Below are 27,720 nucleotides of genomic sequence, written 5' to 3'. Positions count from 1 at the left end.
TGCAGCCCAGTAAGCGCCCAGGCAGGTCTAGCTAGCATTTTGGTAGCCCTTTCTTCAATTCCATCCCCTACCCTCAGGCACAGAGGTCCTTGAGGTGATGCCAGTCGACAGTTTTCATAAGCAGTTGACTTCTGTATCCATGAAGCCTGATCTCTGCTCCCCTTCCTGCCCCACCCCTACCTTTCCCTCTGAGTCCTGGAGAAAACAAGAGGTCCTGTTAGTTTTCCCATCCAGTGACCAACAGTCCTCTCCGTGTTAGCTGTGCCAGGCATTCACTTCCTTGGCAGCTTCCCTCTGTTCTTGTGAGCAGGCATCGCCTCCCACTGCCTCTCCCGCAAGCTACATACAGTGATGTAGTGTTGTGTCTAAAGTGCTGATAGAGCGCAGGTTGAGATTGTGTTCTCCCTGCCCCCTTCCAGCGGGGATTTGGTTACCGTTGTCTGTTTAAATTGCTGTAGAACAGTGATGACCAACCTTTTGACCCTGCAGGCAAGATGATCAATGCTAGGTTGGCCCATGGGCCTGATCCCAATGCATGGGGCCTGAAATTTTTGGTAGCGGGGATGCAGCAGCAGCAGTGTTAATTGCCACTGCTCCCCTGCCCCCAGTGCTTCAGACCCATGGGGAGCCCCTCAGGTGGATGAAATGGCTCCACGCCTGGGGCTTGAGCACTCTTGCTGTAGACTTCTTAATCCACGATGCATGACTGCACTGTGCAAGGTGCTATACAGACACAAGACAAAAATTGTCCCCATTGAAGACAAGAGATGAGATGGATGCAGACGGTATCTCAGGTGACAGTGAGATAATACTGATCAGCATGATACACAGGCCATGACCAGTGTGATTTTGAGAGGAGAGCAGTTTTACTATTGACATACACCACTCCAACTTGCATAGCTACACTCCATTGATTTTTAGTGGTGAACTTGGGTCCTTTCTGAGAGGTTGAAGCTGGTGTCAGGATCACTGCCCAAAGCTTTGTGCCCCAAAATCTAGTGATTCCTATTCTCAACTTCTCCCTTAAGGGAAGCTGTTAACTCATCAGCTAAGGATCTGATGCATTGTCTCCTGCCAGTATTGTGTAAGCTGACCATTGCTGGGGGAACAAGAGATTCATTTTCCCTTGGTGTCTCTCCCGCACAGGTAAATCGTGTATTGAACGCAGACTATCTGCTCTGTTATCGGGGATCTGCGCCTGATTTCAACCCGGCTGCTCTCCACGCGCCTTGCCCCAGCTGTTCACATTCACGTTCCGCTCGTTTGCTGCAGCAATGGAGAGAGACCTTGGCTGTGGAAGACAAATTGCTTGATCCTCTTCTGTGTTGTTTTCAGGAAGGTTTTTCCCCAGACAGGATTTGGATTCCCTCTTGGGGAATTACAGGAGCATTAAGCGCAAACCGTTCTCAACGTAAAGACTGGGTGAGGATGTAGCAGAGACATATTGGGAGGGATTTCCCCTCGCGTGGTGGAGGGGAACAAGGATAAAATTCCCCTTCTCCCTGCACTTTGAAGGACAATGCTGCTGACTACCCTTCCCACTCAGAGCCGGGGTGTTCTGGTGCTTCTCCATTGCCGGCAGTGGAGGCACCCAAACCGCTAGCGCTGGGAAATTTTGAAGGTGGGATTCTTAAGCTAACTGAGGAGAAATCAAGGCCAGTTGCATACCTTCCCCACCCCTGCTGGAAGCCAGGCATTAAGAGCTTTCTGGTGATCCGAAGCTCCTCTCTTTTTCCTCCCCGTCCAAGCCTTTTCCCCATGCTCTTCCTTGTGTACTCTTTCTGCCTCTGAGCACTTACCATATGGTGGAGTCCCAACATGCAGGGAAGCTGGGTCCTTTTCCCACCCCACCCCCCCGAGTGTTGCTGAGGCAGCTCCAGCCTTCTTACAGGCTTCCTGAGCAGTGCTGGAAACGTGTCGCTCACGGGGAAGCTCGCCTGAGTCAAGCATGAGTGGGGACCTCGCTTCCCCCACTTTGATGGGGCACAATACAGGAAAAGGAACTTAGCTATAAAGTTGAGGGGGAAATGATCCAAGTATAACATTCCTGCGTTGAAAGGAAGCCAAAATCTTTCCTCCTCCCCAGTGAGGTCAATAGCTCGGACTCTGGGCTGTTCAGCTTGGCACATCAGTACATATCTAATGTAAGGAGGCGCTATGTTTAGTTGTTGGGTTAGCAACCCTCCGCTCTGCCCTTCCTTCCATCCCCTTCCCCTGAGAAACACTAGCTTTGTGAATCAAAGGAGCACTTTACACACTATGGAAACTTTTGAGAAGTTGACTTTGCATCATGCGATGATCCAGGAACATCACGACTGTTAGGAATGCTGTTCTTTTATTCCTTTCCTCGTTTCCTGGTTGTTTTTATTGCACTACGTGTGTGTGTATATATTGATATGTATTCCCAGGGGCGAATATATATCGATATATATTGTGTGTGTCATTGGCTGTATTTAACTGTACTGTATCTTGCGCATGGGAGGCAAATGGCATCACCGCGTCCATGTGCTGTTTCTCCTCCGTGCCAAGCAAAATTGACTTGGAAACCTGCAGTACCAAGAGTTTCGTTTTGAGGTTGGTTGGTGGTGGTGGTTGGTTTTTTTTTATTATTTTTTATTTAAGTGTTCTCTTAAGGACAGTCAGTATAAAGCTCCAGGCTTTTGAAGAGCTCAAGAACAGGTTGAGGTCTTTACACACTTACAACTGAAAATGCTTCTTTTTTTTTAAGTTTTTATTTGCTGCTTCGTTTTTATAAAGAGCTCTGTTAGTGTTCTGTTGTACGTTCAGCAATTCTTTTCAAGAGACTGTGTAGCCAAAACAAGGCTGTGCGTGTGAGTGGCTGAAGTCCCATTTGAGGCTTGGATGCATGTGAGGAAATACCTGGGTGTTGCCTTGTTGATTTGGTTGTGCGCGCGCGTGCATATCTTTTTGATTTATCAGAGTTGTGGCAGTATTTTGTTAGTGCTGGGCAGAAAAGGAGTCTCAGTGGATGAAGCACGAATCTGGGGTGTATAGATTTGGAGGGTGGGAATAGGATCATAATTGGCGCACACGTTGGAGGAATCCTTGTTACTCTCTCCGTAACTTTTTTTGCACATTTTTTGTGTGAATACTCTTTTTGGGGGGGGAACAAAGCTACAAGGAACAACCCTCTTGACTTGTGGGCTGGCTTCTTCAATAGCGGGGTGCTACCTGTGGTGCGATGAAAACGCTGATCAGTCCATAGATGCTCTAATCCCACAGGGAGTTGGAGCTTGCAGTAGGTAGCTTACACCAGTGCTTCATTTTTTTTGGCTGCTGCATCATTTCCTGCACAGCCCTTCTGCTGTGGCTGTGTATGACTCAAATCAAAGTGAACCTGCGGCCGGAGATGGTGAAAGGAGAAGCAGACCGCTTTGGAAAGGAGCACCACCAGTTCCACAAGGGGCTATGATGCAAGTGTAAACCTGGACACAGCATGGAAACAGGAAGCCGGGACAAACCTGAAGTAGATCATAGACACCTAGTAGTCGCCTCCATGGACTCCCCACACACAATAGCTTATTGCCAAGGATCAGTCACTTGCATCTCAAGATTCGTGTTTATGCCGCAGGTTTAATGATCTGTGTACATGGCAGGCTCAGCGCTAACCTTCCAGCTGTACGTAATTACTTGAATGTATCAAATTGTCCACATCCAACATATATATATATAAATATATATTGCTCCAAAAAATTGTGGTTTACAGACCTTCAACCAATATATATTTTCTCAATACTTGAAACTTAGCCACTGGGCTTGGATTTAGAGAAGAGAGAAGAAGAAAAAAAAAAAAGGATAAAAACAAGAAAAAAGAAAGCAACAAAAAAAAAAAATAGAAAAATGAAAAGAAATAACCTGACAGATAATTTCTTTTGCCATCACTTTGGTGATTTTTATTTTTTACCTAACCGCATGTAGCGTGAAACCAACTTTTTTTTGGTGGGAATAAGTATTTATTGCTTTGTAGACAATAAGGAATGCAAAAAAACAAAAAACAAAAAAAAAAAACCCGAGTAAAAAGAAAGAAAAGAAAACCAACAATGAAGTTGCTAGTATAGTCCACTCACTATCGTTACGGATTTGTTACTGTTGCAGCGTTTGTATGTAGTGTCTTAAATAGATTTCAAGAAACCTCAGTCTAATAACACGTATCTTCAGGTTTGTGAGAAAGTGTATGATGTTATTCTTTATAAGGTAATGCTTGATTCTTTGTCAATGTTTTGTTTGTTCTGTTTATTTGTGTTTTGTGTGATTTTGTTTTTTTTTTTTTTTTTTGGCTTTTAAATTGTATAACACCCGTTTAAGAAAATAAAATTGGTTTGAAATTTGTTAGTGATCTGTGTGTTTCAGTACTTACCTGCTGAATTGTTCATGTAAGGGCAGAAGGCAACCCTGACTATATTTACTCTCCCAACATCCTTCTGAATTAAAGAGGCGTTGTTCTCCCTACTTCACACCATCTCGCTTCCTGCTGAAGGCCAGGAAGGCTGACTGAGTTGCCCATAACCACCCACGAGGCGGGAGGCAGCTTGAGGAATTCGGCCATCTCGGGCTATGGCCCAAAAGATTGCACCGACCTTACTCCTCGGGTGCTCGTATTCTCCAGTATCACTTAGTGTTCAGTGTTTTGTATCTGCATTGTCCTGCTGGCCCTTAAAAGTGATACCCAGGCTTAGGTTAGCTGCAGGATCATAGTGCTGGATCTACTTGCTGTGTCCTCAGGCTATTGCTGAAGGGTCTTGGTGTAAAAGCCTGGTTTAAATGGTAAAAGCCCATGATCCGGTGAAGCCCAAATACTAGTTTGTGTGGAGCGTATGCTCCAAAAGCTTTTATAAGAGCAAACGGTTAGAAACCTCTCTATTAGCTTGACAGATTGCATTTTTTCAGTGCAGTAATGTATTGCCATACCAGCCATGTGCTTGAGAATAGGTGTGGGTGGGTAGGGAGCTGTTTGAACAGTCCCCTGCAGCAACTGATGTTACTTGAGTGCAAGAGCTGGCAAATGAATTTGATTCGTTATTGAACACTTGGGAGTCAACGTGCAAAAAAAAAACACCACCCCAAAACCTCACCAACAAATAAAGGAAAGGTAAACCAGGTTCTTGAAGCCAATCACAGAGGCTTGTTTGTTTTTTTGTGTGTGTGTGGTCATCTTCATGGCTAGATTAAAATGGTATCATCACGCGTCGGCTGGTAGCGCTACCAGTTGGTAAAGGTGCTTGATACCTCCAGGTATTGGGTCCTGGTTTTTCTTTGCTGATAATGCCACCGAACTGGAGACATTTGAACTGAAATATTCCATGCCTGGTGTCTATTTTAGGTTGACTTGATTGGAAAAATGGAAAAATTTCAACCCCCAAATGATCTGGGTGTTTCTCAGAACCAGCCTGTGGGGAGAAGTGGTGTTTTGTCCATGTTCAGAAACTCCAGTAACTTTGTTCGGAGAAACTCTGGCACCCCCGTGCCTTAAAACAGGGACTTGAAATTTGGAAGGGAGGTGGTTTTATCAAGGATTTGTCTTTTGCCATCCCCATGAATTTCCACTCAGTTGACTTGGCTTTTTTAAATATTTCAGTTGACGCATGTTCAAAATGACCAGGTACTCATGGCTAAACTTGCTAAATGGACAGAACAGGACCCCAGAGGCGTACGGTCATGTGGCAAAGAGTACCAGGACAGGGGCAGGTTGGGGAAGATAGGGTAGAGTATATCCTGCTGGGGAATGAGCAAGTCTGGTGTCCACTAGAGCAGACTTACCTCCCAAAGCCTGAACCAGAAGCCAAGATTGCTGAGTCTTGCTGTTTCCCCTGATGGCCAATACCTAAGAAGCTTCCTGGGACCAAGTCCCATTCCCTTCTCCATGCACAAAGGATAACAACCTACTACTGCTGTGAGATATTCAGCAGTAGTCTACAAGGCAGACTTTAAGGCTCCAACCCCACTGTTGGCTTTTGCATAATGTCTTGTGACAAGATCCATTTTTTCCCTCCGTTTGTTTTCTATCAAATGTTGGAAATGACACGCAAGGAAATCCATTAAAAGAACAGAGCTAAGGTTGCAGGAAAGGATACTTCAGCACCAGGAAATGCCAGAGCTGAGGTTAGTTGTCACATTCATTCAGTCTCCTGGTGCATTACCATTATGAGAATGTCTTGAATTACACAACCGCGGGCTATTCTTTCCACAGGACCCTGCTTCATTTGGGCCCCGGATGGACCCACTGGGGAGGCTGTCTGGAAGACTCCCTGCCTCATTTGTTACAGCAGGTACGTAGAAGTGAGAAGGGGAAATCATAAGAACGTAAGAATTGTATGGCTTTGTCAGCTGGACACTCCCTGGAAACCTTTATTTTGTCTGTCACAGATTTCCTTTGTGGTGCTGGTTGAGTTGTAAGTCAAACTTTCCCCAGGTGGTGATGAATTGTGCTTGTGTTTTCCTTGGCCTCAGCTGAGACCCAGGGTCCAACTTGCTGCAGTGCCAAGCACTTGCAGCAGCAGCTGGAGTCCATGGGACCTGTGCCTTGACCCCAGAAAACGTGTTACATGTTTCAACTAGTCTGAAAAGTCAAGGCGTAGGTGCCTTGGGTTGGACACCCCATATTTGTAGAGGCTTTTGACCTTCATGTGTGGATGATCCCCACTTACCTGATGGGGGAGGCTCTGAGAATAAATTTACTAATGCTTGTGTTCAAAGGCAGTGGTGACGAACGCTGTACAGTCTCCTGTAGCACGGCTTGCCAGAAATAAAGCACGAGAAGAAAACAAATCATTGGTTAGCTGTTCACGAAGTGCACAGAATGAGACTGGGGTCCTTTTAGAAAACTGCGTGTCACCAGGGAGCTGAAATAAAGCAACCTTATTTGGGGCATTTCCTGATATTCAGTGTGTGTGTGCGTGCGAGTGTGCATGCATTTCCTGATATTCAGTGCTTGGTTGTATGTGTGTGTAAGTTTTTTATGAACGTTCGGAACATTTGGAAGAAATTAAATTTCCCCGAGTCGTGTTGTTTCACTGAAGTTGAAACAGCTCAGAGAGACGCTCCCGCCCTAGCCTGGTCAGTGGGACCTGAGCCTGGCATGCGAGGTTCAAATCCAGGGAATTATCATGGCATCCTCCAGGAGGGTCCTAGCTACCAGACTGTTGCCTGTTCTGAACTAAGCAACTATCAGCTTGTCTGTCTCTCAAGCGTGTATGTCTTATGAACACTTTTTGGAAGATCTTGTATGAAACCTTGTAACCTTTCGCTAGATGGAATTGTTTTCTGGCCATCCTTCCTCGTGACCGACTCCTACTTACCGCCCCCACTTTTCCCATCAAAGTGGGCTTGTTGCAATACCCCCTTTCTGGCAGAACAGCTCTCCTGAAGTGTGGTACCTCCACCCATCTGCTGGGAAAGGTGGGACTTGCTTGTCTCCAGAGAATTGCCTGGTGCTGTGCAGCGTTTGTACTTGGGATGAGCGTGAGAGCCTGTGTCTCGCATCAGCGGGAAGTCTTCCTGGCACGGGGCAAACAAGAGTTTTATGCACATTTACAGTCGGCTCTAGGCTTCTGAGGCAAGGCAAAGCCAACATAAATATTGAGATGCTAGATGGCGTAGCACATGGGTCTCAAGGCATGCTCAGGGGCCTGGCTTTCTGCATATTTATTTGACTATATAGGCTGTCCTCAACTTACAACATTTCACACTTACAATGTTTATAAATTCACGCCCTGTTTCAACTTTCTGACGTTGGTTTCGACTTGTACGAGGCTTGATCCAACGCGACACCACGCCAGCGAACAAGTTCACTGCATCGCTCGTCTCCCTGGAGAACATCTGTCCAAACTCCCCTGGATGCTTTCTTTAAAAAGCAGACGAGACTCCAGAAAAACCTGCAGCCAGGACTCCTGAGAAGACTCCAGCCAAAAGCCCTTTAAAAAGTCCAGCAAAGTCACCTCAAAGAAGTCCTTCCAAATCAATATGATTGCTATTTACAATATAAATACATTCATGTAGCTATATTACTCATCTATAATTGATCGAGTACAAAATTCTGGGTTATTTTTAGTGGAAAATAGTGCATCGAGCCTTTGTTCAGGAATCAATCCCCCATTTATAACATGGTTTCCTATGGGAAAATCGGCTCTGAGTTGCAACGTTTTGACTCGAGACACGGTTTTCAGGAATCAATTGTGTCGTAAGCCTGAGAACTGCTTGCATATCAAATTTATGCTTGGTGGGACAGCATAAGAAGCAGCTTGTTTCTCTGGTGTGGTCAGACCCAGATTTAGATGCTTTTTAAGTGTGTGTTTTGGAGTCCCTAAATGCACCAAACACCAGCGAAGGATATCTCTTGAAAAACTGTCCATCGGGAAGTTTAAAAGCCTGTGGGGAATAGCCAAGAAAATGTTAAACAGGAACCCATCAGGTGTCATGTAAACAGGCTCAATAGAAAAATAACAGAGGAATTCTTTTGTTGCAAAGAGCTTAGAAAGACCACTCCAGGTCAGAATGGTTTTGACACTGGATTTCTATCTGAAATCTCAGGGTTTGTTTTCCAAATCATGTTTGCACACCTGATGGTGCTAATATTGCATGGCAACATTGTGCGAACAGTTTAAGGTGCCCCAGGGCCTTGAGGATTGCTGCCCCAAAAACATGAATGTGGGTGCAGGTCCTTTGTTCTCCAACACCAAGTGTCAATTGTGCAGTTCCTCAAGCAGTGACTGTGATCTATGAAATTTGCTCTTGATTATTTTGATGGTTAAAAAACCACAACAACAAAAAACACAAACTCAAATTTCTCCAGTACATTTGGCTTTGGTCCCACTTTTTTCTATATTTTAGTAGCTGGCAAATACGTCAGCAAAAACAGATTCATTCAGCTATTGAAGTTCTGAGCTGGGTGGTGACAGTGAGGAAGGGTGGGTATCTGGAAGTCCAGAGGATACAAAGTATGAGTGTTTCAATTATAGCTCCACTAATCCCTTCCTTTTATATTGTCATGCCAAGTTAACTCCTTTGCAGCACATTTTGAGCATAGCACCTACCCCGTGCGATTTTGGCTGCATATTGAGCTCAGCTTGGAAGTACGGTACGTGACTGCTGATGGCTGGTATTCTTGGAACCTCCTATCGGCCTCAATTGTTGAGGATGTTTTAATGGAGGAAGAATTTTATTTGAACCAGGAAAGGCTAAGAGGCTAAAATACCTTTGTGGGCAGTTTAGAAGTTGCTACATGCTTATATATGTATTAGTGCTGGATGATGTTCCTGGAAGCTGGTTTCTGCCATTGCCCTGGAGATCAACATGTAGAGAAGGAGTGTGAGGTTTCCTTGTACGGCCCTGCCAAACTAATGCTCTGAAGGGAGCGTTCTTGGTGCTGATGGTGTTTGTGTGGTCCCTTGGGATAAGGCCACCTTAACGTGGGTCAGGCCTTTTCTATACTGTGCCATGTGAGAACATGTTCAGTAAAAGCTTTAAACAAGCATCATGCAAACATCTCTTTTCTTCTTTAGCTTGGAGAATGGGCAGATGAGTTGGAAAACATTTTCACGAGTCCTGCGGTCATCCTGAACTGATGGTTGGCCTAAGTGTCAACCATTGCCATCTAGCATGTTTAAGTGTGATTTTTGTCTTTAGTGTGGGTCGGGGCCATCTTAGCTACCCCCGAGCGTAGTTTGAAATGGATGCATTTCCTTCCTGAGAGCAGCAACGGAGGTTTCAATCTGTGAGGGCAGTTGTATTTTGGTCCTTTTGCAGAATTTCATCCCTGTTTGTATTACGGTAGGAGAGGCCTCCTGTTCTAAGCAAGGTGCACACACGCGCACATGCACCGTTTCAGTGCAACTTGTGCCTGCCCCCGGTTGACTCAGCTCTCTTGAAATAATGCAGCTGATTTAGTTAGTTTATGAGGTGCACATCTACCCTGCCTTTATACTGAAATAAGCCTGGTTTGGGCTAAAATAAGTGCCCGTGTCTGTATATACTATGCATATAGACAAATCCTCAGAGCTAGCACCTAACCCTGTTAGATAAGGTCTGTGCTGTCCAATGCCACAGCGATAGCAAGGCAAAGATGAAATCCTTGGAGAAGAGCAGGGCTCTGATTCAGCAAAGCTCCTAAGCATATCCCTAATTAGCAAATCACTTGAGCATGTGCTTAAGTCTCTTTTGAGGTGTGTGCAACTTAAACCAGTGCTTACGTTCTTTGCTATATTGGGGACCTGGCTTTCCTCAGCCATGAAGAAAAAAATCTGCCTTTTATGTAATGTGGATTGCTGCTACTATCCTTGAGCTTCTCCTGGACTATTAGGAGATTGTCACGGGTATGTTGGAATTTATTGGTAGGTCTGTCCTTCATGAACTCATCCTAGCCACTCGTTAGCCATCCCCTTGTAAGCACGGCACATTGGTTGGTAGAACATTATTAGTATAAAAGGCAGAACCCACTCAGCAAAATGCATTCATTTCCAAACCACAAGTTGGCACAGACTCTGCCTAATCAGCTCCGAAGCTGTTAGTAACGGGTGTCTTGCTCTGCCCCTTCAACTCCATGTTGTGGCAACCATCGATCCTCCTGGATCATGGTGTACGCATGAGGGCCACCCAGACCATCAATAAATATGCCCGGGCAGGAATTTTTGGAGGAGTGGAGGCTGCCCAACTCTTCCATCCTCCCTTTAGGTCAGTGAGACAGCATCCAAGGACCAGACTGAGTCCAGATGTCTGGTGCCTCCATAGCTAAACTACACTGAAGACCCCAACAACATCATCTTAAAAAGAAGGAAAACAGACAAAAGACCCACTAGAAGAGGCCAGCACAAAAGCAGAGAACCCAGACTCCATTCCTCAAAGTCGGTCTGTCTAGAGAGAGAGCAGGCTTGAAGGCAGGAGAAAGAGGAGGTCACAATATACTTGTCACCTTTGTACAGTCTCTTCTTTGACCCTGGAAATGCTTGTTTTTATCTCCTTTTTTTTAATTACAGGAGCAACCAATTGCTTCCCTTCACTTCCCAGTCCTCTTGTGAGTTGCCAAGGCCTAGCTGACCCATGCAGAAAGGCTGTCCCATCGGCTGCGCGCCAGCTAGGGGCGCAAGGTCTCAGGGAGCCAGGCTTCACGCTGTCACAGGGTGCCCCTTCCCCTAATAAATCCTGCAGTGCCCTCCACGTGGCCCAACCATCCCAAACCTGCCATGAGGCCTTCCAGCAATACGGAGGAGGAGAGAGGATTTGCTTCAGTGAGACTGAAGCTATCTCTTCAAGCCAGCTTTACTTTTACCCTTTCAATGCTGCAATGAAAGGCCTTTTCAGTGCCCCTCTGGCACATGATCACTGACCCGATCACAAATGTCACACACAGGCAGGAGGGGTTTTCTCTGCCTCTGGCTAAGTCGTCGGTGCAGCTGGGCACATAGTTCACCCGTATGCTGGCCAAGCCGAAAAATTGAGGGAGTAAAATCATTTTGCGTCCACCCAAAACAAACATTTTTCTTGCCACAACAGCATATAAAATTCAGGCTGAATGACCTATTTTCTTCCATGCAAAGAGTATTTTTCTTTTTACAACCATTTGAGTTTGGTTTGGGTAGATTTCCAAACAAAGCATTTCAGAATGAAAAATCGCAATAGCTTTTGTCTTGGAAAGGCCAAAACACACAGTTTCAACTCTTAAATTCCCAACCCCAACCCCCCCGATAAATGCACTCAGTCTAAATCTTGGGTGGCTCTCTTTAGACCAATGAAATATTTAACCAAAATAGTTTGCCCTGTTCTGTTGGTCACTCCTCCTCCCAGGGCTGCACTCTGACCTATGCCTGGCTCAAAGTCAAGAGCCAAGCCTTTGAGATGGGCTATTTCAAACAAGTTTTTACAGGACTGGACACAGCCCTCCCATGACCACAGAAAGTCTTTCACAAAGGCGAGATGCAGCATTTCTGTGGTAAAAAAGCTCCACCTGCCGGTGCAATAATGGCAGTGCCTGCTGCTGTTGCAGAGGAGATTAAATCCAGGCTTGTTGGGTATCGAGCAGTGATGATGACCGCATGCGCGTCTGTCAAGACAATGCATCTGATGTTTTGTGGTAGGTGACAGCCTCAGATTAAACCCATTCAGTACTTGTAGGGGAAAATGAATCTAAATGATCTGACAAGGGACTTTCCTTTCTAGTCTGACTGCTAAATCCTAACTCCTCTGTCCAGCAGTTTCCCTGCTATGTTCTTACCTTTTGAGACCCACATATAGAATAATTCATTTCAATAATACACTGCCTGTGTATTGAGACTGCTGCTTGGTTTTGTGAACTCCAGCATCTCGGGTGCCTGTTCCATAATATCCAGAGATCTGTAAGGCACCCTGAGCACTTCCATTAGAGGGAACCAGGGTATGAGTCCATGCAAGTGTGCAGTACAGAGAAGGAGCAGATGCCAAGCAATGTGAAGGGACCCAATGTGGAAAACTCCATACCTTCTTTGCAAGATGCTGGGGACCAGGCGGGAGCATGGAGAAAATGCAAACGGAGAGAGAGGACCAACAGGGAACTGCTTTGTGAAGGGCCAGTCAAGGTGGTAAACCTGCAGAGCATTTGCAGCTTAGATGGTAAAACGTTTTACAGCAGTAAGAAGACCCAGGACTTCTGAGGAGGTTTCTTTAATGTTCCTTGTTGGTCTCCTTTTCACTTCAGGTCAGCAAATAGTATTGGTGTCTCCATGGGAACTTTTTGCCATTTATTCACTGGAGTTGGCCTCTCTTTGGGAAGCGGATTGAGATGCGGGAACCTGCCTCTCAACCCTGGAGGGAGTGGGAAATTAGACCTTTCTGGTGTGCTCAGGTAAACTTGGCTTCATTTTTTAAATGATCTAATTTTAATAGTAGCTAGTTTGCTACTGAATTAACCTGCAAAAAACTCCAGTTCTTCCATTGGCCAGAGGGTGGTTTCCTTGTGCTTGGTGTTATAAAATCATAGAAAATGAGGGTTGGATCTAGTTGAGGCTCTCAGCAGGACAAGTCCAAATAGATCATCCCAGCCAAGGATGATGCTACATGAGCCTTAAAAACCTCCAAGGATGGAGAGTCCATAACCTCTCTGGGTAACCTGTTCCAGGGCTTCATTACCCTCCTAGTGAGAGAGTTTTTCCTAATCTCCACCCAGACTTCTCTCGCTGCAACCTGAGCGCGTTGCTCCTTGTTCTGTTACCTACCACCACTGAGAACGGCCCAGCTCCATCCTTTTTGTAACCACCATTCTGGTAGTTGAAAGCTGTTAAGTGTATGCCTTTTCTTTATAATTAGAGGAAATCTGAGGCTAGTCACTGCATCCAAGGTACAGACTTGGTTGTCTTCATAGTGGTGACATGTCCATGCCACCCACCTCCATCACAACTGGCACCTTCCAGCTTCTGCTCTTGGAAGAAGTAACTTTTTAACTCAAGGCTTTGGCACATGGCTGGGTGAGGCAGGCGTTCTCACCTTTCCTGCCTGACTGATATTTATCCTCTCTTCATATATAAATTCACCCCATACTTCTTGGTTCAGCAGGACAACAAGGAGTTGTCCCAAGTACTATCCCATCCCGCATCACCTGCCCGTCTCGGAGCCATGTAAAGCTGTCAACAGCTGGGCCTCTATGGTGTCACGTTGCTATAATCCACGATCCTCTGGGTATCCCTGCCTACCCCCGCTGCTCACTGCGCTCATTCTCCTCAGCTGACGGCATTTGCAGACCCGGCGGCGGAGACTGCAGCGGCAGCAAGGGAGCCCCTCACCTAGGATCATGTTACCCACATTCAGCCAACGAGGCCAAGGTACGAATTCATGTGGGGAAAAGGCAGGGGTGTCATAAGGCTTCATTAGCACTTTGGCAGCTGAGCCCTTCTTGGGTAGGGAGCTTTGCTGCAGCCCCCTGCCTTATCCCGCTTCCTTTAATGTCAGTAGTACAACTCCCACAGACCTGGAGCCACCGATGGTCAGAGTGCTCACCTATGGGGCTGCTGGGGGCAAACTTTGGTTTATGCAGCCTGAATTCAGACTTCACGCTCCACGTGGTGCCCACCAGAGGTGCACAGGCCCAAAATGTGCCTGCTGGCTGCTCCTTTTCATTTCTCCTAGTGGCAATACTGACAAGAACTCAGCAAAGTGGCAGGTGTTTCAGCGCTGGCTCCGAGACTGGATCACGAGGGGCATTTATGTCCTGTATGGGTCAGGGGTATAAATTCTGCTCTCCTTCACACTTGCAGCGGGGGCTGGAGGTAGCATTTGGGCAGGCACAAACTGCAGGCAGAAGATACAGCCTCTGTGAAAAGCAGGAGTTTGAGTAATTGGTTCGCCAGGATACGCCCAGGGATTTTCCCTAGTGAGATTTTGAAGGGCTTATGTGAACTAACTCCTTTATAAACTAGGCATAGGAGAGAGCAAAGATCAACACTGACTGTATTAAAGAAATCATACTATATATATATATATTAAATTTTTAAAAAAAAAGCAATCAATATACACTCGCCTCTCCCCCTGCTACCATCAAAGGAGCCTCAGCTATTGTTCCTGATGGCTTCAGAGCTGTTTGACAAAGGTGTAAATGCCCTCGACTCCCCAGATTCCTGCACATCCATAGAAAGGTTTTACAAGGTTGATTTCACCGGCAAATGAACTTGACGGCGGTAATTGCCGTTACGGCCAAGCTGATGTACCATTCGGCCTGCTTTACTTTTATCATTCCTGTTAAACATGTATGAACTGTTATGCTGCTCTCATAAACAGTGGGGAACTTGATGATTTGTCTCGACTCCAACTGAGTTTTGGGTGCGCAGAGGAATTGCATGTGTGAAGGAAGTTAAACCCCGGGTTAACTGTGTCCCAAAGATGCCAGGTAAAAGCTACTTCAAATAAAATCCTGCATATGGTGTATTGCAAATAGAGCTACTGCAAATAAAATCCAAGGCGCTGCACCGATTCCCACAGTGCATGGGAATCAGGTTTATTGCCATTGGATTTCCTGATCCAAATACCACCCCCGCCCCCATGCACAGGCTGCCCTCACTGCCCGTGGTCGTATTAAGCTGCACGTCCTTGTGGTGTTAGTGCTCCATGGCCAGGAATGCTAATTGGTGGGTCCGGTTGTCAGCTTTGGTGTAAACTTACTGTGGACACTTGAGAGAGTCTATTAATATCTCCGTGCCTGTTTGCTGAGACTTGGGATAATCCTACTTTCTTAGTCTGCTCGTTTATAGACTGCAGACTCCCTAGGATTGATGCGTTTCTGTAATGTGTATTATAGAGCGCACAACACAGCAGGACCCCACCCCCATTTGGGGTCTCCAGCCACTCTCCCAATGGTAATATAGCCAAGGATGATGTTTTGATAGCATAGAGGTAGGCTCTGTAGGAAACCCTGAGACCCAGAGTGATGGTCTTTAATGACCATCTAATCCAGGTATTCCCAGCTGGGCTCCGTGAAGCACAGGCCAATGGTCTCTGTAGGCAGCTGGCTGATCACATGATGCCACTAGGTCCTTTTCCTTATTTCCAGCTGCTAAATTGCAGGAAAGGCCATTAAAACACATTAGTGCTGCCTCATCTAATGCTGCTGACATGACTTTGCTAGGAAACAGCTGCTGCAGTCACAGCTGCAGCTTTGGGCAAAGTAGAGTCTGAGGGAAGGCAAGAAAGGAGTGGGGAAGAGGTCTTCGTGGCTGCAAGTAGAGTAAGAGACCCCTATGCCACTACCTGGAGGGAAGGAGACTGGACCAGGGCCCAGCAACCTGGGAAAGGGAGGGGAGATTGGGACTGTGATTTGTGTATACCATGAGGAATGCTCTATGGGGGAAAAAAAAAAGAAAAGACCAAGCAGCCCCCAACTAAGCAATATGAAAATGGTGATTAAAGTTTCCATCAACGGCAGATCCGCTCCACCTTATTTTGACAGGCTGGCTTTTATCATCTCTCAACATGAGAGAAGTCCCCCACCTCCCCTATTGCTTCCAAACTAAGATGCATTCATTCTGAAAGGGATGCACTGCATTTCTTCCCCTTATTAGCAGCAACAATAGGTTGGGGCTGCATAATCAGTCCTGCTTGTAATTGTCACCTGTTCCATTTTCCAGCTGAACAAACAAAGGCAGCTCCTGCTACTAATCTGCAGACACCCCTCACTGATACTTAGGGAAACCAGATTTCTCCTTGGGTCATTCTACCCCGCAAGGCACCGAGACTGGTAGGAGGAGAAAACAGTTTCCAAATGCATTGCGTGTTTCAGGAGATATATGCTGAGGCTTGATAAGGCAACACGTGCTAAGCCTTCTAATTGTGTAAATCAGCGCAGACCAAGTTTGCAGCAGAAACACCCAGGCAAATATTGATGCATGTGAGAAAAATGATGAGTTTGGAAAAGCCTGATGGGAGGAAGGCAGCTGAGCCAGACTGAGGAGGAAAATCAAAACCTGCCTATTGTTACTCTGGCATTTGTGCTTGAGACAAGTTTGTTCAGTTTGCCAGGGGGAATGAGCAATGACACAGGTCCCTGGGGAAGGCAAGGTGAAGATCTTAGGAGTTAATCAGCCACAGGTTGCTAGCAGACCACCTCCCGTTTATACTCCTGGTAATTGCAGCATTACTGGTAGTTAGTATTTCTGGATTATCTCACTTAGGTGCCTAATTAGGGCTGGATGAATATAGTTTAACTGGTTTGTTTCCCCCTTGCTATTGCTGGATTGAATAGTTTAACTGTTACCTGGTTTTTGTATGGTTGAAGAGCAATGGACAAGCCTAGCTGGTTACCTCCCAGTCCCTGTTCTGGTTCCTTGTTATTATTACTGGCACCCCAGGGGCCTGTTGTGCGAGGTGCTGTGCCGCACTTCACATGAGACCATCCCTGCCAGCAGGCATTTACAATGTAGTAGACAAGACACATACAGATGAAGGAAGTCCCTGCTTCCATCTTACGCCTGAATTGAGGCCCTGAAAGACCAGATCCTCCAAGATTGTTCATTGCCTAACTTGGGAAGTAACTTGGAAGTCAGCTACCTCGGTACCAAAAGGCAAAGGGCAGCCTTTCCCTCAGCTTTATTGCGCCAGCTCTTCCAGCACTACTTTCTGTTTATATAATATCATTGTTCAGAGCAAGAGCTCTCCTTGTAGATCCTGAGATACTTTCTCCTTCTCTCTCCACCCCTTCAGCCTATTAGTATATATTTAGCTGCACTATGTTGAGATCAGGTGGGTTAGGAAGGCGAGCAGGGTCCTTTATTTATGCAATCAGAGGAATGAATACAGAAATTAAGGCCCTTTAATTAAGTACAGGAGCACTCAGCTTAGTAGAGCTCTGCTCAGGCTTCTGGAAACCTTGGGGTCATGAGAGAGACGCTCAACGGCTTATCAAAGGAGCTCCTTTATGATCATTGCTTTTTCTCCTGTAATTACTCACTTCTGCACTAGCAACCCGTCCTAATGCTGGGCAGTTGCAGAGACCAGAACATGACTTACTCTCCGAGTAATGCCGGTAATGCTTATTGCTGCTCATGTTCTTTGTCCCTTTATTATTATTTTTTTTGCAACTTATTTTTTTGCCCATTTCTTTTCACGAGGCACTTTCTTTTTCAGCCCTATGTCAGAGAAAATGCCTTTTTAACCCGATTTAACAGGCACACGTGTTGTGTTTTCTGTGCTGTGCGCCGCGACAAATAATGACTAAAAGGAGGGTCAGAAGTTTAGCTACAGCAATCACACAGTACAGTTTTCTGGTCTGCTTCTTACCAGGATATAGCTAACTCCCCTGTAGCTCGGTCCATGGATTCATCGCGAAAACACCGCCCGCCTCCTCCAATACTCGTGCCTGGGGACATGTGCAAATGCCCAATGACTCGGGCTTTTCACTTTGCTCCCGCTGTCAAAATAGCTAGTTTTGCCCGATAGCAGATATACCCCTCCCAATGCAGCATTTCACCTTGAGGTGGTTTTTTTTTTTTTATTTTTTACCAAAAAAGCGATGCTGTTTTGAAAGGCCTGCAGACATTCAAGTACCCTCCGTCCCACTGAATAGCACCTCGCCCCGTGCACACGTGCAGCAGAAAGAGAGCTCTACTTGGGGTTACTGGGAAAGGTTTGGGGTGCAAGGAGTCACTCCAGAATCGCACTTACGTAGCATTTCTTCACCTTTGCCTACTTGGCAGCTCTTCCGGCGCTGACGAGCCGCGCCGCGGGGGGGGGCGACGCGCAGCTCCTCTGGCCACGCCCCCCTCGCGTCAGGCGGCGCTCCGTTCCCCGCGGCGCCCGTAGGGGGCTTGTCCCTGCCCGGCGCCCGTAGCGAGACCCCGCCCCTCGGCCCTTCCGCGTGCCCATGTGGTCCCGGCTGGCCAGCCTGCGCGTAAGTGGGCGCCGCCGGGATGTGGCGCTGCGGGCGGGAGCTGGCGGCGGCGGCGCGGGGCCTCGGCCGCTGCGCGCCCGCCTGGCTGTGTCCGCGCGCGCGCCCGCGCCGGCGTGCGAGTGTGAATAGGCACGTGCGTGTTACCCGCGTGTGTGTATTTCAGTGCGTGCGCCGTTGTGTGCGGGTGCCTAGATCTCGGTGGGTGCGTGCTTGTATGTGTGTATGTGCACCTGCCTGGGTGCGCGCGCGCTTGCGTGGATTGGTGCGTGTTTGTGTGTATGGCAACGTGCGTGCCGGCGTATCTGCGCACGTGTACGTGTATCCGTGTGCGTGCGCCTGGGTGGTGTCGCCCCGGCCGCGTGTGCTCGGGTCTCCCCGGGGGCTCTGTTGCCTGGGCCGGGTTAGTGGGGCCGCCCCGCAGCCTCCTTGGTGAGGTCCGGTCCAGCCCTGCCCGGGAAGGTGGAGGCCGGAGGCCGGGGTGGGCGGCCTGGGCTCCGTTTCTGGCTGTGCCGGAGGCCTGGTGACGAGGCGACCGCGGGCGAGAGTCGCTGGCCTGCCAGCGCCGTGGTTTTCCTTGCGTCAGATGAGGATAACGGGCCTCGTGCGGCGCCTGGGATTGGATGGGCGCTGCTCCAGGCCAGTGGTCTCCAAAGTGGGGTGCGCAAGACGATCCGTTGGGAAGAAAATATTAGCACTTCTATTTATAGTTATTTTTTATCTAGAAAAATAAGAAAAATATTAGCAAAGCTTAATTTCTAATATACAGATTGACACTGGTGCCCTCACGGTCACATACGGTACGCGAGGTATTGTGAGGGAAGGGTGGGAGCTCCGCGATGCGGAGGGGTTGACGGTGGCGCCCCCAGCAAATATACATACCTTGGGGGTGCGTGCGCAAACGTTTTTTACTGATGGGGGTGCGCAATCAAAAAAGTTTGGAGACCACTGCTCTAGCCCAGTGGTCTCTAAACTTTCTGGATCGCACAACCCATCAGTAAAAAATGTTTGGGCATGCACCCCCCATATATGTATATTTATATAAATATAAATGCAAATTCTAATATTTTCTTCCCACACCCCAATGGATTGTCTTGCGCACCCCACTCTGGAGACCACTGCTCTAGACCACTGGGGCCAACCTGTCCATCCAGCCTGCCAGAAAGTGACTCTGCAGCCTCCCTGAGTGCTGCTGCAATCCCTTTCTCGGCCTGCTCTGCTTTCTGTTCCCCGTCAGCTGCTTTGCCCCTCTCTGATCTGCTTCGGGCCACCTGCCACTTGTGGCAATGTGTGTTGCAGGTTGACTACCCCTGCTTTAGAAGGGCTGGGGCCAGTGCTCAGCTGTTGCATCCATAAATGAGATGGCCCTTTCGGATACTTGCTTGGGGAAAGGCTGTCTACCAGTAGCAGGACAAGCTAAACTTCCTTGGCTTGATCATTTGCTTGTCCGGCTGTAGACCCTGCAGCCAGGTCTCCCCTATAGAGACCTGCCAGCATCGTTAATGTCCGGTGTGTGTGGAAGAGAGAAGCATGTTGGTATAATATACAGGCAGCGTGCTAGTATAGATGAGGCCTAAACTGCAGCTCAAGTGTTCATTGTGATCTTTTTGCTCCTCCCCCATGCTGGATGAAAATGTTGGCTGAACCCTTTTCCCTTCTCTGTCCCTTTCAGTGTTTTGCAATGGCTGAGGGTTTGAGAGTAGCGGCTGCCGGCCAAGCCAAGAGACTAAAGAACAGCAGCACCAACAGTGAGGAGATCGAAAAGCAAGAGGAAAACGGGCATCAGGCCAAAAGATTCAAGAGAGACCAGGAGGATGTGGAAGACCAGAATAAGAAGCTTCCCAAAAGGAAGATTGTCCTGTTGATGGCGTATTCTGGGAAAGGCTACCATGGGATGCAAGTAGGTAGCTACGCCGTAAACCCAGCCTGCTCCTTGTTGGGGCCCATTTCTGGCTGTATCGGTATGCCCACAGCTGTGTATCATCTGCAAAGGGGCTGGGGGCCAAGCGAAAAGAGATGTTGGAAGCTCCTTTTTGGATATGCTGCCTCCGGGTGGCGTAGCGCAGCTTGGTGGACTTGCGCTGGTGCAGCACGGTTACACTGGAGAGGAAAGAGGGGAGGGGGCCGCTTACATTTTGATGCCAGTTGCATAATGGCAGTGTTGTAAATGTTCCCAGTCTGGAGAAGTCCATGGATATGATGTTGCCTTCTTCACCAAGCCCTGCAGCCATGTTTACAGCAGCAGCCTTCTGGTTTGCTCATAGTTGGGCTTAGTCCAGGATGGTTGCCTGGAATTCCATGGCCTGCATTCTGCACAAAAGCGGACGAGATGATCATGTGCTTCCTTCAAGAAGTAAAATCAAAGAACCCACTAATCTAGTTTATACATGTCAGAATGAAGAATTCCAGAGTACTGGGATTGGGGTTATGTTCCAGTGTGTATACTGGAAGAACAAACCCTTTTTTTGTGCCTTTCAGGCCCACTTTTAATAATCCCCAGCAAAGTCCAGATATTCATAGTTGGGGTATTTAATGCTGAAATCTCAAGTGTTTGTAGCTAGTAGCATTTGCAAATGAAGTGCCAAAAGACACCTGTTTAGATTCCCAGTAAAACATGATCAAAGGGCTTGCTGTATAGGCCCCTGTTGCTCTTTCATTCTTGGAGCGGTTACTAAGTTACTAATCTCTTTTATTTCATTTCTTTTTCTCTTCTTCCAGCGAAATGTGGGATCCCCTCAGTTCAAGACGATTGAAGATGACTTGGTGTCTGCCCTTGTTCAGGCTGGCTGCATCCCAGAAAACCACGGGGAAGATATGAAAAAGATGTCCTTCCAGAGATGTGCACGAACAGACAAGGTGTGCTGGTTGGGGCCCTTCTCTTCGTGCTGTACAGGAGGTGATAGTGCCGCGAATGTCAGGAGGAGCAAAAAGATCAGTTTTTTCTAACGGGAGTTTCTCATTTGTTAATTAACATGTGATAATATTGAGGATAAAATTGCCTTTAAAATGTTACACGTGTGTTACCTAGCACAATAGGGCACTAATCCTTAATTAGCTAACAGATGCTTCTGTGTTACAAATTAGTGGTTGTAAGCGCCTACAGTACGGGTTTTTGTTTTTGTACATGTCCCAGAAAGATACCACAGAGGAGAGGACATTAATAATGGATTTATACTCCTGTTCCTGTTACCTTTATAAGAATCTGAAGGCCTCTTACAAAGCAGATCCCTTCAACTTTCTTTTTCTTGGTTCTGTCAGTCTCATAGGTTGCAGGGAGGAGGGAGAGGTGAGGAAGGGAAGTACCATGCAGCATAGTTTTGCAGGGAAGCTAAAATCATTGAAGTTTGTATTCCCCTATGGCAGCGATTTTATTTATTTTTTTGGATCAACACCAGTGATGATTTCTCTGCCTCCTTTCAGATTTGAAATTACTATTCATAAAGAAATGAACAATGCATACTCAGTTGAGCTAATACAAGATATCACAGAGACCCAAAGAATCTTGTCTACCTCTGAACAACGCATATGCATTGACTTTACTTATTTTAAATTTGTTTCTGATGCAGGTCGTCCACTGTGGCATAATCACGTACATGTGTATGTTGTTCGTTTTTGTTTTATAGGGTGTGTCTGCAGCTGGACAGATAGTGTCACTGAAGGTCTGGCTGATGGACAGCATTTTAGAAAAGATCAATAACCATCTCCCTTCAGATATCAGAGTTCTGGGTAAGGATTTTGAAACTGAGTATCTCAGCCGTGTGCCCAGACACCCCTTTGATTTGGATTTTGAGGCATCCTCAAGTGCAGATGTCTTTGTGCTTCCATATGGCTGATTAGATTGTTATGGATTTTTGTGAATTCCCATTACCCTGAAAAAGATGCTTTTCCTGCTAGTGGGTGGGGGCTCATAGTTGGGCTGAAATGGCTGATTTTACTGTTCTGCCTAATCTGATGTCACCTTTGAAATAAGGACTGAAAAGAGTCACCGGGGGATTCAACTCTAAGAACAAATGTGATGCCCGGACCTACTTCTACATGCTACCAACATTTGCCTTTGCCCAAAAGGACCTTGATCCCCAAGATGAAACCTACCGACTGAGCCAAGAGACTCTGGAGAAAGTCAACAGACTTCTTACTTGCTACAAAGGAACTCATAACTTCCACAACTTTACCTCTCAGAAAGGGTCCAAGGACCCCAGCGCCAAGCGGTACATCATGGAGATGTACTGTGAGGAGCCTTTTGTGAGAGAAGGCATGGAATTTGCAGTGATAAAGGTGAAAGGCCAGAGTTTCATGATGCACCAGATAAGGAAAATGATTGGTCTGGTGATTGCAGTAGTGAAAGGCTACACGGCTGAGTCTATCATGGAGCGCAGCTGGGGAGAGGAGAAAGTGGATGTCCCCAAAGCACCGGGGCTTGGTCTGGTTTTGGAAAGGGTGCACTTTGAAAAGTACAACAAGCGCTTTGGAAATGACGGGCTGCATGAGCCTCTGGAATGGGTAGAGGAGGAGGAGAAGATTGCTGCTTTCAAAGAGGAACATATCTATCCAACAATTATAAACACGGAAAAGGAGGAAAAGTCCATGGTGAATTGGATGAATACCCTCTCCATCCATGACTTCAATTCCACTGCCACAGGAGTGCAAGCCAATGACGGGAACTCCAAGGTAATGTTTGTCTTCCCCTATGGCAGTGATCTGTTGTAAAGAGACATGTCAACATGGAGTTGCTCATTTCCCCAAATCCATTTTTACCTGCTGTCTGTGCACTGCCTCAGATGGCATCTCTGAGAGATGAAGGTGAAAAATGAGATGAATTTCTCTCTCTCTTTCCAGACTCTGCAGTTGATCATGCTTTGCATGCAGCCTCTTTTACTGGTTTTATTTTTGTTGTGGGTTTGTGCACGACAAGCGAGAGCAGGAAGGAAAAGCCGTTCCTCAATGCAGGAGGAAGGATTACAAAGCCCCACGGATTAGCAATGGAAGACAGGGACAGGCAGTCCAACCTGTAGTGGCTTTGAACTCTCTTAAAACAAAAAACATAATTTCAAACTGACAGTGTCCCTTCTTCATACCCATCTGCCTGGAGAACTTGCCATTTATCTGGTCCTCTATTTTGTTGTTGATTTATTTAGATGCAAGGGGGCTGAAGCTGGGTGGAAGTTTAAGCTCTGGTTCATTTAGTTATGCTTGACCAAGTCTTGCTAACTCATTGTGAGCAGCAAACCTCAGAGAACTTCATGAGAGGTGGTAGGCTTGAGTTAGCAGCAGCTGGAGCGGCCAAGAGTATAACAGGCAAACATGGGATGCGTTTTTTTTAAGAAAAGGGAAATTTAGGCTGAAATTCAAGAAATTTTCCTGGAACTCGGGGATGTACTATAATCATGCAAGGAAATAGTTGAGAGCTTTCCTTTGAGTGTGACAAAAGTAGACTGGAGACAATGTGAGGAAAACAGTTGAATAGAATCCTGGTATTTTTACAGATGTGAGGCAGCGCTCCTGAATACTGGGAGTGGTGACTGGATTCGTGCATGGGATTACTTGAGGTGGTTGCTTGTGAGAGCAGGGGACCGGACCTGATGGACCCAGGAGGTCTCTGTGTCCTATGAATGGGTTCTCATGGTTTCAGAACTAGAAGACCTGTAAAGTGGCAGTGATGGGGCTGGGAAGGATTGGAGCTTTAATCATTTTAACCCTGAAAAATATAACAGTGGCCTTTGGTTAACCGGAGTTTCAGAAATGGAAATTCTGTTGAGTAGAGTCCTGCACTGAAAAGGGGCTAGACCAGGGATCGGCAACATTTTTGGGCAGAGTACCAAAAACACCTGCAACCTCGACTTGTAAGATATTGCCATGCCAAGCGTGGACAGCAGGGGAGTCGCAAGGGGCCTGACCCTTGTGGCAGTTCAGCCCCGGTCCTTTCCCCGTGGTGTGTATGCCAAGCGTGCGGTGGGTTGCTTACCCCTAGGCTAGGAGTTTCTTGGCTTTATTGTACTTCAGGCAATTGTATCAGCATCACTGCAGGAAAGCACGTATTTCATGGAAACACTCGTGACCAGAGGCAAAATGCTGATAATAAATACTGCCTTGCGTTAAATGTGATGCAGAAAGAGCATAGGATGCAAACGATTATTTACCTACTTAGTGCTGTTTGAAGGTAACAGACGGGGCCTTGCATTCAAGAAAGTGATGGGTTGGGTAACAGGAGGCTATCTTGCTTCTTGCCCATAAACTCAAACCTACAGCATCGGGTTCCTAGTCAGCTGAGTCATTGGCTGAAGGCAGATAAATGAGTGGTGTGACCTGGTCCTTACAAAGCAGCTTCAAGGCTTCTGCTTTAGCACGGTGTGTTGGTGCTTTTGCGGTTACAAAAGTACAATGCTGGATTTTTATTATAACACATTTTGCTTTTCAATTTGCTATGGGCCGGCCATTATTCTTAAGCACAAAACAATAATCAGCAGCACTGCTTTTCCTTTTCATAACCTATCTTTTGGGTTACTCTTGACATTTGCATTAGGAAGGTAGAATGCTGAATGTGTATTGTTGCATTGACTTATTCTTACAGTGCTACCATCAGTTTCAACCGTGTCTGTATTCTGGTAGCCCCTGAGTAATCAACTAATGTAATTGTTTTTTAGAAGTAACTTACTTTTTTGGTACTTGTATATAAGACTCTGTGATCTCTGGGACAACAAGTTGGATCTAAATGTAATTGTCTGAAGCCATCACCAAGTTAAGTCCCCCATCAGCAAGGTCTGGAATACAGTGGGAGCCGTAGCAGTTTGGTAGTGGTTTCAGACCATTGGAAAAATGAAGGTTTTAAGTGATCTGCTTATGAGAAATGAATTTTCACTGTTGGCATTTTCAATGTGCTACTTATACAATCATGCACTTGGCAAGCTCACTGAATAGACATCTACCCCAGTTGATGAGAATGCAGCAAACAAATTATCTAGCACCAAATGTATGGTGGTTACCTCTCCTGAAGTACGCTCTACACTCGACAAACAGTAGGTGTGGGTGCAAGTCGTGAAGCTGGGATCCAGATTCATCTTCACGTGTACCCTGGAGTAGATTAGATCCAGTGCTTTGATGTGGGTCTCTCTAGAAGTGATAATACAGTAACCCTGCCATTTCTTTTCTATTGCCCTGCAGAACAACAATGAACTTGATGGCAGCGATGGTTGCGACGATGACTCCGACTGAGTCCGTACATGACTGGAACCAGGACCTTTACCACTTACAGTTCAGTTTGCATAGAACAGAGTGGCCTTTCTTAATCCAAGGATCCAATAAAGGAGAAGTTCGTTTATGTGCTGAGCAGAGGAATGCTTATGACCAAAAGGAACTGAGCTGGAAAAGCAATGCAAAGTGACAACAAAACTGACAATTTACAGAACTAACCAGTGCATTTGAATTGGAATACTTGAAAACTAATCACTGAAAAGAAAATGTGCTTCAGAAGGGAACTTCCTCGTGCAGGCGGAGCTCTTTTCCTTGGCATTTGAATTGTTTTTATTACAGTAAAAGTGCTTACTTGAAAAATACAGTTATTTAAATATGTACAGTCTTTACAGGGGGAAATATAAAAAAAAAAAAACAAAAAACCCAGCTTTTTCTCATTTTTATTTTATGGATTAAAGACCTCCCTGAACTAGCTTTTTGAAAACCTTTCTTTTGTAGAACATTCCCATCTGCAGCTGAAACAGTGTCTAAATGTCAGAATCTTATTTTATCCTGTGTATGATATATCACTTCCACACAGAATCCCCTGTGTTCGGCCTGAGATCTCCTGTCTTACCGATGGCCCTGATTTCTCTCACCAATGAAAGTCAAACTTTCTTTGCTCTTTTAACTTTTGCAAGCTTAAGAAACTGGTCATAACATTAGTGGGGGCCAGCCTTTTTGGCAGGTGTGCCACAAATTAAACCCAGACCCTTCCCAAGTGCTACTCTGATTCTTTTCCCCTGCCTGTGGTGTTGCTTTGCTTTCTGGTTCCTGCTTAATATGCCACTGTGGCATGTGTCCCCTCCCAACTCTGCTGTATGCTACACAGGCTGCCTATGCCATTTGTGGCATGCATGTCACGGGATGTCTACCCCTGCCTTGGGTAAGTAGGACCCCTTAATTTGGAAATGTGGCCTGATATGTACTAGGAGACGAGATGGATCTTTTATTTTGACAATGTCCTTGTTAGTGTTACGTCATCCAAGTGTGTCCTTGTCCTTGGACAATCCCAAAATATAGATTTACAACTGTCTGCGTGTACTGAGTGTCTCCAGCCTAAGCTATTATTTCATAAGTACATTGGCTGAGGCTTGTACAGCGCTTGAATCACACAAAGCCCTGGGGAAATGCTAGAATCAGAAACCCCAAGTGTGCAACCTTGAAAAGGGCTTGGCACTGCATCTGGTAGATCAACAAGTGCTTTGCTGTAGGATCGATCTTTTTAGAGGTAGCGAGGTACCTGCATGTCATGGGGGTTTTTTTTGGTTTAAATCAGTCTGTGTGCATGTGACGTGGAAGGACCAAGTTTCAGTAGGTTTCAAGGCCTAATGCTTGCATGTGCAAATCCTCATTCCAGCTCTCCCTGCAGAATCGGGCAGTGCATGGGATTGATATGTGCTGCCAAGACGGTGTACAAACTAGGCATACGGCTTTGGATGTGGTAGTTGAAAATTGGGCCCAAACTCTGTAGAGAATACACTCCTACTTTCGGGAGACTAGAGGGGTAAGTATGTGACATGTCCAGGAGACCCTTCGTTCTGTATGTGGAAGGTGTGAAGGACTCTTTCTTTGGGAAGTAAATATGCTTTCTCTGTTTGGGGCATGTGAAGCTGCTCAGGTGGTCTTCCCCATCTGAACTTAATTGTGGCTTAATTAAGTCTAGTTAATTAGCCATCTAGTTCCCTTTGGGGCATGGGAGGGAGGAGCAGAGGTGCAAGCATCCTGCAAACCCTGTCCAGCAAGGATGGGGCAGGTGTCTGAAGGCAGCGCTTGCCTCTCGGAAGGTGCCAGGAGTGGGATGTGTAGGAACCCGGCAGATTCGGTACATTCCTGTTGAGCTGGGCTTGATAGGATACTTATTTCTTTGTGGGACAGGAATTAAAGCCTCCTTTCTAGGAAGAAACTTGAGGCAGAGGTTGTAAGTTCTTACTGACCCCGTGACCCTAGCATGTTTGCACAAACTGCAGCCTTCTTACTCCTGGGTTTATGAATCAAGCCTGTGGTCTCCCTGAGATCCAGTATTATTTCCTCTTTGAAGTCCAATCTGTTCTATTCTATGAAATGTATTAAACGTTGTGTTTTTGAGGCCTGTGGCCTTCTGATTCCTTCTGGGATCCAGTTCTGCCGGAATAATTTCT

At 46.5% G+C, this 27,720-nt stretch overlaps 2 protein-coding genes and 1 long non-coding RNA gene across 10 annotated transcripts in view; 2 read left to right on the top strand and 1 right to left on the bottom strand.

The window, feature by feature from the left end:
* The window catches only part of ULK1 (unc-51 like autophagy activating kinase 1), a 91,752-nt gene extending 87,399 nt beyond the window's left edge, over window positions 1–4,353 (top strand). For all 4 annotated transcript variants that reach the window (XM_090063056.1, XM_090063057.1, XM_090063055.1 and 1 more), the window contains one exon: window positions 1,147–4,353. In XM_090063056.1, the coding sequence (XP_089919182.1) occupies window positions 1,147–1,202 (56 nt within the window). In that variant the 3' untranslated portion in view covers window positions 1,203–4,353. The remainder of the gene's footprint in view (window positions 1–1,146) is intronic.
* Window positions 3,941–18,214, bottom strand: LOC149857771 (uncharacterized). The gene is made up of 2 exons (XR_016444218.1): window positions 18,130–18,214; window positions 3,941–8,385 (listed from the first exon to the last, which is right to left on the bottom strand). It is a non-coding gene; the product is annotated as an uncharacterized LOC149857771 (long non-coding RNA).
* A 44-nt stretch (window positions 18,215–18,258) lies between these two features.
* PUS1 (pseudouridine synthase 1) lies at window positions 18,259–27,625 on the top strand. Of its 5 annotated transcripts, none has more exons than XM_090063060.1 (6): window positions 18,259–18,355; window positions 20,025–20,252; window positions 21,071–21,208; window positions 21,976–22,078; window positions 22,323–23,020; window positions 25,511–27,625. In XM_090063060.1, the coding sequence occupies exons 1-6, from the start codon at window positions 18,329–18,331 to the stop codon at window positions 25,559–25,561; spliced, it is 1,245 nt and encodes a 414-aa protein (XP_089919186.1). In that variant the 5' UTR covers window positions 18,259–18,328; the 3' UTR covers window positions 25,562–27,625. The 5 variants fall into 5 exon arrangements, with proteins under 5 accessions (XP_089919186.1, XP_089919187.1, XP_089919185.1 ...); XM_090063061.1 differs by having other exon boundaries at window positions 18,345–18,484; XM_090063059.1 differs by having other exon boundaries at window positions 18,353–18,488.
* The last annotated feature ends 95 nt before the right edge of the window (window positions 27,626–27,720 follow it).

The sequence above is a fragment of the Crocodylus siamensis genome, chromosome 9, assembly GCF_052110815.1.
Source record: "Crocodylus siamensis isolate JL-2025a chromosome 9, ASM5211081v1, whole genome shotgun sequence".
Lineage (NCBI taxonomy): Eukaryota > Metazoa > Chordata > Crocodylia > Crocodylidae > Crocodylus > Crocodylus siamensis.
The sequence above is the reverse complement of the archived record's forward strand: the minus strand, read 5'-3'. Positions and strand labels throughout refer to the sequence as shown.

Excerpts from the sequence above, each read along its gene's own strand:
- PUS1 (XM_090063059.1), top strand. The coding sequence starts at position 18,375 with ATGTGGCGCTGCGGGCGGGAGCTGGCGGCGGCGGCGCGGGGCCTCGGC. Across the intron at positions 18,489-20,024 it reads GTGCGAGTGTGAATAGGCAC|TGTTTTGCAATGGCTGAGGG; the intron begins GTGCGTGTTACC and ends TGTCCCTTTCAG. Across the intron at positions 22,079-22,322 it reads TTCAGATATCAGAGTTCTGG|GACTGAAAAGAGTCACCGGG; the intron begins GTAAGGATTTTG and ends CTTTGAAATAAG.